This window comes from Nematolebias whitei, chromosome 14 (assembly GCF_014905685.2).
Source record: "Nematolebias whitei isolate Nwh7 chromosome 14, NemWhi1, whole genome shotgun sequence".
NCBI classification, from domain to species: Eukaryota; Metazoa; Chordata; class Actinopteri; order Cyprinodontiformes; family Rivulidae; genus Nematolebias; species Nematolebias whitei.
This window is the reverse complement of record NC_056511.1, coordinates 9,766,282-9,780,496: the sequence shown is the minus strand read 5'-3', so window position 1 is coordinate 9,780,496 and position 14,215 is coordinate 9,766,282. Positions and strand designations below refer to the sequence as shown.

Below are 14,215 nucleotides of genomic sequence, written 5' to 3'. Positions count from 1 at the left end.
AGTGGGAAAACTGTGAAGTAGGGATAGTAGTTCAAGTAGTAGTAGTTTATTCTAGTGTGTGTATTTAGGGGTCCCGATTTCCTTAATTTTCGGAAATCGGACGATACTTGCACGAGAAACCGATTTTACCAATTTTTTTTTTTTTAGTTTTAACAACAATTGTCTGAACTTCATTTATATTTCAGAGCACTACCTCATGGCCCGTTAAATCAAGTTTGTATGTATTGTTTCTAGGATACCGTTCAAGGATATGTTTTTCAATAAAATATTATTGGAAAATTAAAGGTGCATTGTGACCTTTATAACACCTGACTGTGTCACTTCTAAAACAAAATTGGTATCGGATCAAATCGGAATCGGCAGCTCAGACTTTTTAGAAATCTGTGATCGGCCAGAAAACTGCAATTGGTGCACCCCCCCAAAAACAAACAAACAAAAAAATATATATATATATATATATTATACAGTATTTAAATTGTAGAGAAGAGAAGCGCAGCAGGACATCAAAAAGGTGTCGCGCAGCTTCAGCTCTGCAGCACAGAGCAGAAATGTACTTCTTGATCAATTACACTGTAACAACTGCACACAAGTTCTAAAATAATAAAAAATAACTTTTAACACTTATATTTTTTGATTATGACAGTTTAACGATGCAACATATTTTGAATGTTAAGTTGGAAGACAAAAGTTGATCCGTGCATCTGGACAGCAAAGGGTTAACCTTCACAAACTGCTGCAGCACAGAGCAGAAAATTGGGCATGACAGAGAGCTTCTCCCTGCACCTAATGATTTAGCATGTGCTAAATCATTTAGAATAGATTTTAAATAAACAATCCATTCTGATGGTGTGGCTCATCCATCAATCAGCCAGTTGTCATGTCCAATCAAAAAAAACTGCGAAAGAGCAAGTTCGCGATAAACGAACATCGAAGTAGCGAGGGACTACTTTACATTCAAATGATTTGAAACAATATTTCAAACTGAGGATAAATTACATTTTCAGAGCTTAGCAGCTTGTTTAAAGTTAAAGTCTGACTTAAAGCTGGCTTATTGTTACATTGTGAGCTAAGTGGGAGCTGCATCGTTGCGCTGATCATGTCGGATTGTGTTTCAGGTCAATGTTTGCTTTGTTAGTACAAAAATACACAAAGAGTGAAAGAGCTGCTGGTGAGATAAGGTAAAGGTTTGTTACTGATGATGAAATGCATGTCTAGAACGAGGCTTTAATTTTTTGTGAGCACTAAAGTGCTAGATTCCTGACTGTTGTAGCGTTAATCTTCATTAATTTGGTTATTTTGTGGGACTAAACACTAAAAAATTCCAGTTTTCTTACAGTACTATTCCTGAGGAATCTTATCTTATCTGCACTTCTGCTCCGTTCTCTCTTCTGTTTCTGCTTCATATAATTCTGATACTTGGTACCATTTTTCAATAATACAGGCTCATGCACACCTGAGTCATCCTTGGGTTTTACAGAAATGACCACGTTATCAGGGCTCATCCAGTTAAGACGCACAACGCGTAGATAACAGCCAACTCTCGCCAAAACCTGTCAAGGCAGGTTGCTCCAACGCCACCAGGCTTGCAGCTGTTTAGAACAAATCAGCTAAACGAGTTCTACAGACAAGTTGTGTAGGAATAAAAATTGGCTAGAGCAAAGAAATCTGGTTCAAATAATGTCTCGACAACATAGAGAAAAATGCATGAACACAATAAATTTCTTAACTTGATAACTTGAGTTACACACATGGTTTGGCCTGTCACAATAAACAATAAATCAATTAATCGCATGATAAATGAAAATGATCGACCTCTTTTCATTCATCGGCTCTTATCGTTTCTTTGTCTCTCTCTTTCTACCGAAGACAATGGATGACAAAACCAGTGCTCTTCACTGACCCTTCCCTTTCTCTTTTCTCTTTAAAATCCATTTTAACCGTCCAAAATCGCGTTTTTGTATCGTTAAAAGCAGCCAAGCTGAGAAGCTAAGCTACAAGCTAAGCTAACAGGCTGACCTGTTATTGTCAAATTTCAAACTATCATTTATCGCAATAATTTCTGAGACAATCGCCCAGTAAAATTTGTTATCATGTCATGCCTACACATAGTTTGTGCGATTTGTTTGTCCCCGCTCGAGAAGCAAAGAGGAGACTTGGAAATACCCTTTGTCTTAAAAACTAGATAACTTGAAAAAAGGTGAAGTACTGTCTTCCATTTTGGTGTGGCTGCATCTACGTGTAAGGCCTGGGTGTCAAACTCACTTACAAAAGGGGGACAAAATTAAAACCTTTTTCAAACTAAGGACCAATTTCAGAATCTACATTAACTCAAATCAGATTCCCAACATCTTTTCTTGGTCACAGGTTCTTCAACAAGAGTTTGATTGGTCTCATTTGATGTTCTCTGTTGTGCTTTTGACATCATAATCAAAGATTACTGGAAAAATTCAAAAGATAGAAGTATTTTATGTTTCACATGTCATCTTGGGGGCCAGAAAAGATGTCAACGAGGGCCACATTTGGCCCCCGGGCCTTGAGTTTGGCGCATATGGTGTAAAGTCTATCGAAAATTGGGTTGCCACGTCAAAATCCAAGATGGCCACCGCCATATATTGATGTAAACTGGTCACCCTGATCATTTGGCTCAAGACCCATCTTTTTAACTGCCTTTCCTGAACTGGTTCATTTCTGTTCAATCTATACATTTTCCATACAATTTTATTTTATTTTATTTTGTGTGTGTTGTTTGCTTTTATTTTGTGGGTTTATTGTTTATAGTTCTGTACAGCACTTTGAGCTGCTTTTAGTATGAAAGGTGCTTTATAAATAAAATTGATTGATTTGAGAAATCTATGCTTTCTAGTTTTAATATTTCTTTAAAATATAGTTTTCCTTATACATCGGGGTGGCCGAGAATTCATCTACGGTGGCCGAGGCCACCATTGTCCACCCCCTGGCTCCGCCATGGAGTCTGAGGGCAGATAAAATTGCTCCCTCTGCTCGCCTTGGATAAGAAAAACAAAACCTACCTCTGTTCTTCTACACAGTGTAACTTCTACCCACGTGAATATCTTTCATCAAAAACATTTAGGTTTATTTGCATTCCCTGTTTAATTCCAGTCCAGAAAAACACTCTGCTCAAAAACTACATACATTCACTATTCAAATCCTTGAGCGACGGGGACATCGGTGTACTGCAAGATGTTTGTACCGGTAGTCTGAATATTTGGGTGTAAAACAGTCACTGTTATTTGATTTATTTATTTATTTGTGTACGTTCATGCAGAATCCAGGAGCTTTTATGGGCAGCAAGATTACCGTCCCAGGACCCATATCCACACATGTTTTAAAATAGGTTTCTTATACATTTCTTAAACACTTGACACAAACCCGTCTTTGAGAAATAGCCAAGTGTATAAAACGTTATAAAATTTGGTGAAAATTTTCAAATGACTGCTATTGTAAGTAATTGCAAGTATAGTAAAACAGTCTCAGCATTTAATGCACAAAGAGGATTTCTGGGAATAAATGCATTATGTGAATAAGCTGCTGACCGTATGACTTGCTCAGGGGCATCGGCCTATAGTAGAGGCGCTCCTCTGACCTTTAACTTATCATCTGATCTCATCTGATGTGCCGGCGCACATCAGTCCCGTGAGCTGCACATACACTCATGGGTGGACGGTTAAACGTGTGCAGCTCAGCTGATCAGTCCCACGTTTCTGCACGTCACAAAACTTGCTGTTGATCACTAAACAACAGCTGATTGTGCATTTGATGCAGTGGCTGATGGACTGAAAAATTTAATTAGTACGCAGTCAAAGTTTGAGAAAGTGGTTCAGTTTGACTTGCGGCTGGTGGTCTTTGTTCTCCAAAACCAGAAATCGTTTTAGTTACTCGCGTAGCTGATTTATTTGATCAACTTATCAATGGTTTAAACCGTTTAACAGCCATGTAATGAAAACTGGTGACAAAATGAGTGTGTTGCAGTCTTATTTAAACACAATGTAATTTATAAAGTTGATTCCCTTCAATAAAAAGTCATTTAACTCTGACTGGTCTGCTTCAGGGACCGGAGTACCCACTTCCAACTCGTCTACAACTACTTGATTATCATTTTGCACCAAAACATATATAAGTGCTAACTTAGTTTAACTTTGTGACAGCAGGATAACCAATTTACATTTTTTCTTGCTTACTAGCAATTAAAAGATAAAATACCAATAAAACCATCATTTATGGATGTTTTTATTTTTTGTTGGCTAGAAACTAGAAAATATACTTTATTATTCCAGAATTGCGCCGCTCCAGATGGCTGCATGTTGGAGTAGCTATCTTACATTTATTCTGAGATTTTGCTTTTGAAAACTTTAATTATTCTTTTGTTCTGGATGTAAATCTTTTTTTTTTTTCTTCGGATGATTAATTCAGATGCTGTGCCGCTGGAAGGATTTTTACTGAAACCTTTTTTACTTTTGGACATTTGTTATGATGTGTAACCATAACAACAAGGTGGTTTTCTACAACTGGGAGCTGCTGATTAATATATCTCCAAAACTCAGTTACCTCAGCTACAGCCCTAAACTCCAAATGAGTTGAAAAGGAGGTGCTGTGGATGCATTACAGTCTACCTGGATGCGGTGCTCAAGTGCCTGACTGCCGAGAACTTAGAGGTAGCGGAAAATGTGGCTCTTGACAGCGGGAGGACCGAGATCGTCCCACGACACCTGCAGTTCATGGCGACAGCGGCTCGGCAGGTTGCTGGGAGAAACGGCCATCTTTCGAGGAGGAGTTCTGCCCGGCAGTCAGGCAGTCCTGCTGCCCAAGAGGACCGACAGAGGTCTGCTGGGTCTGGGTGGACAGATGGCATCTGCAGCCAGTTTCTTCAGATCTGCTGTGGGACGGACTGCTACAAAAGATCTTTCCTGCCCAAAACCATCAGCATCTAAAACAACTCTAATGAAACCAAGATGAGCTACAACAATTAATTTCCCTTTGGGATTAATAAAGTATTTTTGAATTGAATTGAATTATTGTGCAAGGTTCAGAATAAAAAAGACTAACATTAAAGTGTACTCAATTAAGAATGAGATATAAATCTATATTGACTTAAATTATCCTTTAACTTTCTCTATAACTGTTCCTTTAGGGGGGAAATCAGCTACCGTACGTAACCGCTGAAAAAAATAGTTTATTATAGGTTTTGTCCATCGAACAGTCTTAAAGATACCTCAGACAGATATAAAAGTATTAAATGACTTTAAATTTTAGTTCCTGGAGGGCTTTTATAATAACATTATTTAAAAAATCTAGATTTTGTTCTTAGTGGACAATAAAAGTCACACACATGGGGACAGATGAATGTTGGGCTCAAGGATACATTTCAGAAGAGGAGGGGAAGCTGGGTCTGCTAACCGAAAAGTGCTTAGTCATGGTGACGGTGCAGAAAGGCTGAGCAAAATGCTTCATCATTTGTCACACTTCTTGTGATCGGGTTTTGGAAACGTCCTCGTTGAAAGTCTGTAACAAAAACCAAAGAGGTGTGTACGTTTCAACACGTAGTGACGGCGACCGGATGGTTAATTATGTATACGGTGCATGTCGAAACCTGTAAGCCATGCACTCTGGGGTAGCTGCGAAATATTTACTTAAACTATTGTTCTGCTCAAACTAAGCAGCTTAGACGGGTTAAATACTGGTGGGTTTATTTTGCTTTCTTTAGTGCTTGCTTTTTTCTTTTTTTTAAGCACAAAATTGTTTCTTTGTGCTAAATTTCTACATCAGCCTGCTTAGAGAATACTTCTGATACATGAAATATTGGTAAAAGTGGACATTTTATATTTATATTTGAGAAGCTCTCAGGGAAATGCAGCCAGGAAAATTTAGTCATTGTGCATCTTTGCAAAAATAATTGGTTGTAGGACGTGGGGGACTTTATACTAAGTAGCAAATCTTTAACAAGCTAGCCTGCTGGAATGTGTAATAGTTTGTTGTTGGGTTTTCTTTTAGTACTTTTAACGTACCGCATACTCACCTCTGGTCATTGTTGGGAGGTGTCGACTGATCCAGTCCAAAAAATAACAACAACAAACCCTTACTCATTTGGTGTTTTATTAATTCTTGTGAACGCATTAATCTAAAATCCATTTTTAGCATTTTGTTAAAGTGATTATTACATGAAATGTGTATATACAGTAGTCCCTCACTTATCGTGGGTGTTACGTTCCAGATACCACAGCGATGGGTGGGAAAAACGTGAAGTAGGAACGCTATATTTATTTTAGGATTTATATATATTTTAAGGCTTTATAAACCCTACATTCTTGCAACGTTCTTAACAATGTTCTAAACTCTTAAACCTATGCAGTTTTAACAACATACATGTACGGGTGCTGGTCATAAAATTAGAATATCGTGAAAAAGTTGATTTATTTCAGTAATTCCATTCAAAAAGTGAAACATGTATATTATATTCATTCATTACACACAGACTGATATATTTCAAATATTCATTTTAATGTTGATGATTATAACTGACAACTAATGAAAACTCCAAATTAGTATCTCAGAAAATTAGAATATTACTTAAGACCAATTTAAAAAAAAAAGATTTTTTAGAAATATTGGCCAACTGAAAAGTACGAACATGAAAAGTATGAGCATGTACAGCGCTCAGTACTTAGATGGAGCTCTGTTTGCATGGATTACTGCAGCAATGCGACGTGGCATGGAGTCAATCAGTCTGTGGCACTGCTCAGGTGTTATGAAAGCCCAGGTTGGGTTAAGGTCAAGTGAGTTTGCTGGCCAATTAAGAACAGGGATACCATGGTCATTAAACCAGGTACTTATAGCTTTGGTACTGTGTGCAGGTGCATAAAGTTCTCCATAAAGTTGGTCAGCAGCAGGAAGCATGAAGTGCTCTAAAACTTCCTGGTAGACGGCTGCGTTGACCTTGGACCTCAGAAAACACAGTGGACCAACACCAGCAGATGACATGGCACCCCCAAACCATCACTGACTGTGGAAACTTGACACTGGACCTCAAGCATCGTGGCTTCTGTGCCTCTCCTCTCTTACCCCAGACACTGGGATCTTGATTTCCAAAGTAAATGCAAAATTTACTTTAATCAGCGAACATAATTTTGGACCACTCAGCAGCAGTCCAGTCCTTTTTGTCTTTAGCCCAGGCGAGACGCTTCTGACACTGTCTCTTGTTCAAGAGTGGCTTGACATAAGGAATGCGACAGCTGAACCCCTTGTCTTGCATATGTCTGTGCATGGTGGTTCTTGAAGCACCGACTCTAACTGCAGTGCACTCTTTGTGAATCTCCCCCACATTTTGGAATGGGTTTTGTTTCACAATCCTTTCCAGGGTGCGATTATCCCTATTGCTTGAACACTTTTTTCTACCTCGTTTTTTTCCTTCCCTTCGCCTCTCTATTAATGTGCTTGGACACAGAGCTCTGTGAACAGCCAGCCTCTTTAGCAATGACCTTTTGTCTCTTGCCCTCCTTGTGCAAGGTGTCAGTGGTCGTCTTTTGGACAACTGTCAAGTTTAGCAGTCTTCCCCATGATTGTGTAGCTACAGAACTGGACTGAGACCATTTAAAGGCCTTTACAGCTGTTTTGAATTAATTAGCTGATTAGAGTGTGGCACCAGGTGTCTTCAATATTGAACCTTTTCATTTCTGAGATACTGAATTTGGGGTTTGCATTAGTTGTCAGTTATAATCATTAACATTAAAATTAATATTTGAAATATATCAGTCTGTGTGTAATAAATTAATATAATGTATAAGTTTCACTTTTTGAATGGAATTACTGAAAGAAAATCAACTTTTTCACGATATTCTAATTTTATGACCAGCACCTGTATGTACTGTACATTACTGCAAAATTTTATATGGGTACTCACCAGTGAAGATACTACAACTTGGCTAAACTCAACTTCAGGATTATTTGCGACTTTCCTTTCAATTCTTTGAGCTTAATATATAGATCGTTACTTCTGAGTTTGCGTTGCAAAACTATTTTTACCACATCAGTTTCTCCACTAGTGTTTGCTCCCTCCATTGCTGTTCTTTGAATTTTGGCAGAAGGCAGCAACCAGAAGCACTGTTGGCTTCTGGGCCGTGTAGTTCTTTTGACGTGCATTACAGTGTAGGCTTATTGAAAGAAAACTACAAAATGGCGGTGCCTGTCCGAAGTAATTTTTTTCCCGCTCCCGTTAACTTTTTTTTTACCGACCCAATCACATGAGTAATATTAAAGTTGACAATCATGCGTTGTGTATAATCTTGCATTGAAAACCCATGAACGACTGAGTCTGTGAATGTCAAACCATGAAGTATCGAGGGACTACTGTACATTACAATATATAGTGATCAGAGGTGCATTATGTATTGATAAAAAAAAAATCACATTTAAATGTGATTTTTCAAGCAACAGTAACCAGAGTCCCTCACTAATTCATGTTCAAAGTTAAGAGTTTTATATTTTTTTGAGTAATTTGTGAGTCAAAGTGAACTAAACGTGAACTTGACACAAAAAAAGCAAACTCATGAACTGCAGCAGTTTTAATGAGACCGTACTTGCTCTTTATAATTCTGCAGCCATAAGAGGTTTAGGTAAAAACTTGTGAAAGTTTATGAAGCTTGGCAGAAAGCCAGGATATGAGCTGAGAAGTTGGTGCTCACTTTTTAAGAATTTCCTGATTCTTTTTTCAAATGTCATTTATAATTGGTTTTCTCACAGCCTGTATCTACTTTCTGCCTGGTTAAATATTCGACTGGTGTCTGGAGTCAACCTGCAAGTACATTAAAGAAAACGGCAACACAGAAGAGATCCAGGTCCAGACTGGATTTCAGTAACCATCAAGTCAAACGTGAACGATTCAAGTAAAATGACCAGCGAGTCCAAAAACAACGAATGACCGAGTCGAAACCTCGCTTGTGAAATGTCATGCGTGTGTTCACACCAGACTAAATCAAATAAAGAAGCAAGCACCTTATGTTTACATCACAAACAGACTAAGTAAATGTGAAATAATTCTGTTATGCTTATAACCCTGGAAGAAATGCCTACAATATTTAACAAACACAACAGAAGCCTGTTCTCATAGGAAAATGAAAGATACTTGAAAATGAATGGGAAAAGGCGTCCAACTTTAATCCACAAAATTATTTTTTTCTTTCTCTTAGATTAAAAAAGACAAACAAAAAATACAAAAATAGATCCCAAATCACAAAAATAAAACAAACAAAAGGTACTGTACCACTAGGACTGAATGATTTTTGGAAATTATTCTAATTGCATTTTTTTTTAACCTCGATATTGCGATTGCGATTTAACGTGCAAATATTTTTCATTGTCTTCTTCTCCTCGTGTGTTTTTCAACAAACACAAGCAATAAATCAGTCGGTTTCAGTTGCAAAAAACCACTGTTTTCATCTCAGCTGCAACTCTTCTTTTTTATTTTTTTTATTCAACCTTTATTTAGACAGGTAAATCCCATTGAGCCTTGAGGACTCATTTACAAGAGAGACCTGATTTCAACAAAGAGTGATGACAACAATGCACAACAGCGACAACATAAGACAGTTTATAAAAAGGCATACAGATTAAAAAAAATATATATATTTTTTTACAAATAGGATGGCAAAAATGTAACACAAACCGCTAGATTATTAGGCGAATGTAGAAAACTAAAAACTGGAACATGTCTGCATTAGTCCTTGCCAGGAGTCCAATAGATTTTTAAAGCCACTTAGAGGTCAGGGTCGAGAGCTTCAGATGTTTTTGTAAGATATTCCAGGAAACGGGAGCGGAGTAGAAGAAGGCCCTTTTTCCAAGTTCAGTTCTCACTGAGGGAACACTGCAGGTAATAATGTCCTGAGAGCGCACGCTGTAGCTGCACTCACGTAGCGACATGTAGGAGGAGATGTTAATGAGATGTTTCTGCATTATTTTTGTATAGCTCAGACCGGGATATCAACTTTGCTAAAGTGTGCGCTCAAGGGCATTCTGTACCGCTTATCCATTGTGTTTATACCAAAGCTGTAAACCCGGGCCTGGTCACTATATTAATGGGCATCATGTGTTTCGCTTTAAACTCCGTTAGTGCTCAAGTTATTTCCACATGCCGTTTTGAATTTTGTTCATACGGAGTAATACCTTTGAACAGTTCGGTCAATGATCCCTGTCGGCTGGTACATGTCGTTGTGCAGCGTCTTCTTTTCATAGCAAAAAATAATTCCAAACAACAGACGTGCTGCCGCTCTTTGGTACCAAACTTTCAGGTGTGTCAGCTTCTGCCGAGCCTGACGCCATTGTGCAACTGGTTAAAGCGCACTGTTGACTTCTCCTGCCCTGCTTTGCTCCACTCCGCTCACTCGCAAGTCACGTAACCAGATCACGTGACCAGTCAAATCTTAGCCTTTGCGATTAGAAAATCTTCGTTTTATCATGTTGCGATTGTTATAAATTCCCTAGTATAAACTGCATGTCCTGAGCAGGATCTGTTTAGTGCTGAAGTCATTGTTTTTTACAATGGGCACCTTGTTGGGCAACTAAGGGGTCCTTGGGAATATATATTAAGTTGTTCACTGAGATTCTTTTTCTTTTTACGTTGATACCTGTCTGGTTTGTCATAAAGGTGAGCTATAACAAGTTGTTAACAACTGCTACTTGGTTCTTTTCGCATTAAACAACAACTTCCGTCTTTTCAAAGCTCCAAAATTCATGATTAAAACTTGTGCCTTCATCTAAAAAGTTGTTTTTCTCTGCAAAAAGAAGCTGAGAACTTGTTTACTGATTTTTAAAAAAAATTTTATTAAAAGCTTTGTGTGACAAATGCTATACTAAAAAGCTCAAACCACACAGAGCGTCTGTCATTTTGAGAACCAAAAAAACGGGAACGAAAGGCAGCCCATGTCACGTCAAGGGGCCTCCCTCACATTTTTGTTAAAGGGACACGCTGCTCACTCCCTCACAATCCATCCTTCAGCTCAAACTGTCTTATACTGGCATCCAGTGGGGAAAAAAAAAGTACTACACACATAAATTAACCAACATTTCTTCTTAAATTTGATAATAATTACTAATGTCAAATTTCAAACAATATTATCATTTATGGCAATAATTTCTGAGACAATTGACCAGCAAATTTTGTTTTCGTGACAGGCCTAATCTGGAAATTTGCATTACTCTGACTTGGAGGGTGTTGCACATTATATGTGAACTCTGTATTTTCTTTACATTTCCATTGGACGTTAACCGAACACCCGCTGAAGAACATCAGTAACCACTTTAAAAAGGTGCTATTTATGTGACGGCGTTGGTTGGCAGGCCTCAGACTGATGAAGTCTTTCGGGTGAAAGACGAAACTTTTCAGCCCAGAAAAATCTGTTCAGATGACCTGTTTTAGCTCTTCTTTTTTTTAAGTTTATTTATTTACCTGGATGATTGAGCTTGCATCAGGACGATTCTTTTGAAAGACCTTTATGATGCGTGATCTCCTTGTAACGCCCAAGGAAACCCAACCCAAACAACCACCCTCGGCTTATCCTGGTGCGTTATGTTCTTCTCTATTAAAGCAGGAAGATTCTTAGAAATTGAAACAATTGCTGGAGACTAAATTGCTGTGAAACAGTCCGTCAAACAAAATGAAGCAACGCGGTTGCCAAAAGTTGGTTAATTTCTCTTTACACTATTTCTCAACTTCATGGCTGAAAATGACACGGTCCAAAGATCAGGAGTCGTGTAAACAACACGCTGTTTGATATTGAGACTTTTAGACTCTCTGAACTCTTCAGTGACCTCAGTCTTTCTCTTTAATAGTTCATTTATTTCTAATAACACTAAAACACACTTCAGGAGGTTTTGCTGTTTTTTAAGTAGACTCATGACACACTGACCTTCCACTGATAAAGCATCACTCTTTCGAATTGTGCATTTAATACATAAACGTAATCGTCAACCTTTAATACATTTGTATTCCACTTAATATTGATCCTTATCGTTGTTTTTCCCTGCACCTGCTTTTGACCGGATGAAATTGCCGTCTCTCCACATGTTGCTGTTGTAGGAACTTCTTGTTAAATGTTTGTAACGTTGGCATTTTTTTCTCTTCCCCTCAGAGCCGACTGGACCGACCAAGGTGGTGAAAGCTGGGCATCCACCCAAAGGAAGACGAGGAGGAAAGGTAACGCTCCGTTTTTGTGCCTCCGTGTTTAATAGTGGCGCTGACGTGAAGTCAGGACTACAAAGTCTTTAACAGTCCTCGTTCACGGTTGAACCCGTGCCTTCGTGTAAAAAGTTGTTTTTCTCTGCAAAAAAGAGTAGGGGTGCGACTCTGTCTGGCGATTCGATGACGATTTTTGTTGTCACGATTCGATTCAAACGATTTTTCTATTGAAATGATCATAAATTTTGTTTGAATTATGTAATTGACAAGCTGAAAAGAACAACAATGTAAACAAATAGAACATTTATTTAAAACAATAATTTTAGGTTCTTTACTGTATCAAATCTTTTTGCATCATTTTATATTTTATACCAAAAATAGAAACAAATACAGGAGTGCAAAACATTCTGCAACTTAAATTACCTGTATTAAATTAGCTTAGTTGCCTAGATTTTTCTAAATAAATAAATAAATAATCTAGGAACAAATAATTCATCCATCCATCATCTTTACCCACTTCTTCCTTTACGAGTCACTGGTATCACTGGCGCCCATATCAGCCATCACTGTGCGAGAGGCGGGGGACAACTGGACAGGTCTCCAGTCCATCACAGACAAATGATTAAAAATATTTAAATACAAAATTAAACAAACTTCAGTCTACCATAGTATATTAAGCTTTAGCTCAAAATAAAATGCAGACCTCACAGTTTTTTATTTTACCATATTGCTCTAACAGTTGCTCTATTTTCAAAACTTAACCTAATATGAAATATACAGACTGTACAGTCGTAACCATATTGATTCATATTTGGTAAATCGTTAACAAAATTTAAAAACCTGTGCAAATCTGCACAAAAACTCTTCCGAGCTCGAATTTATAAACCATAAATTGTATCATTTAGAACCGACTCCAAGCGATGCGTCTCATCTGGTCTCTTCATCCTGTTCAAAAGACAAATGACATTGAGTTTTTTGTACAACTTGTCTATAAGTTTTAATATAATATGAGAAATAAGAGTTACCTTTGAGCTGCAGCTGCATCATAGCTTCTCCCATTCGTTCTTTCATGGTGAAGTTGTGGTGCTGCTTTATCGCAAACCCCAACAAAAAACGAACCAAAAAACCAACAAAGCTACGTGAAGTAATAACGTACATTGGATCCAGCGTATTAAAAATAAAACTAAACCCCTCACCTTCCACTGAGCCGTTTGCTTGTACATCCTTTGTGATATAGCAGGAGATGGAGAGCGAAATCTTTGCAGTCTTTGGGGAAGCCTGGGAATTTGTTGCAGAGTTCACTGGTCGGCTGCTTCGCTCTCATCTTTTGCGCATTTTGTCGTATTTCCAAAATACTGTACCGTATAATCTTATTTTACGCTTCTTGTAAACAACCGTGCTCTTGTTCAGCTCCGTCTTCCCCCGTAACATTGTAGGATCTGAAATGATTTTTAAAGATGAAGAAGTGGGTTGAATCGCGCTGTCCCCCTCCTCCATGCTAGCAGGCTCCATTCAGATAAAGGGAGCTAGCTAACTAGCTTGCTGTACGGTGGCCTACACGGCCAAAATTCTACGGCGGCCGAGCGGACACGTAATGCGATATGCAGTACGCTCGGGAGTAGGAGCGGAATAAAATGTAAAACTTTGAATGCATTTTTAAATCCATTTATGGGCCTTTAGAATCTGTTCAGAATCACCAGGAATAAGAATCTAGATTCTTTAAAAAATCGATTTTTTTCTGCACCCCTACTAAAGAGCTCAAACCACACAGAGCGTCCGCCATTTTGAGAACCAAAAAAAAACAAGAGAGAGCCCATGTCGCGTCAAGAGGCCTCCCTCCCATTTTTCTTAGAGACACGCTGCTCGCTCCCTCACTTCCATCCTTCGGTTCAGTCATATACTGCCATCAGGTGGTCCAAAAAGGTACTACACTCAAAACAAATTAACCACAATTTCTTCTTGAATTTGACAAGTTATTGATTATTCCAAAAAAGTTCAATCTGGTCCTCTGGACATTCAAAAAAACAAAAG

The 14,215-nt window shown here is 38.2% G+C and overlaps 1 protein-coding gene across 3 annotated transcripts in view; it reads left to right on the top strand.

Annotated features, from left to right (window-relative positions):
- Positions 1–14,215, top strand: part of larp1 (La ribonucleoprotein 1, translational regulator) — a 69,367-nt gene that overhangs the window by 17,191 nt on the left and 37,961 nt on the right. For all 3 annotated transcript variants that reach the window (XM_037687821.1, XM_037687819.1, XM_037687818.1), the window contains exon 2: positions 12,138–12,202. In XM_037687821.1, the coding sequence (XP_037543749.1) occupies positions 12,138–12,202 (65 nt within the window). The remainder of the gene's footprint in view (positions 1–12,137; positions 12,203–14,215) is intronic.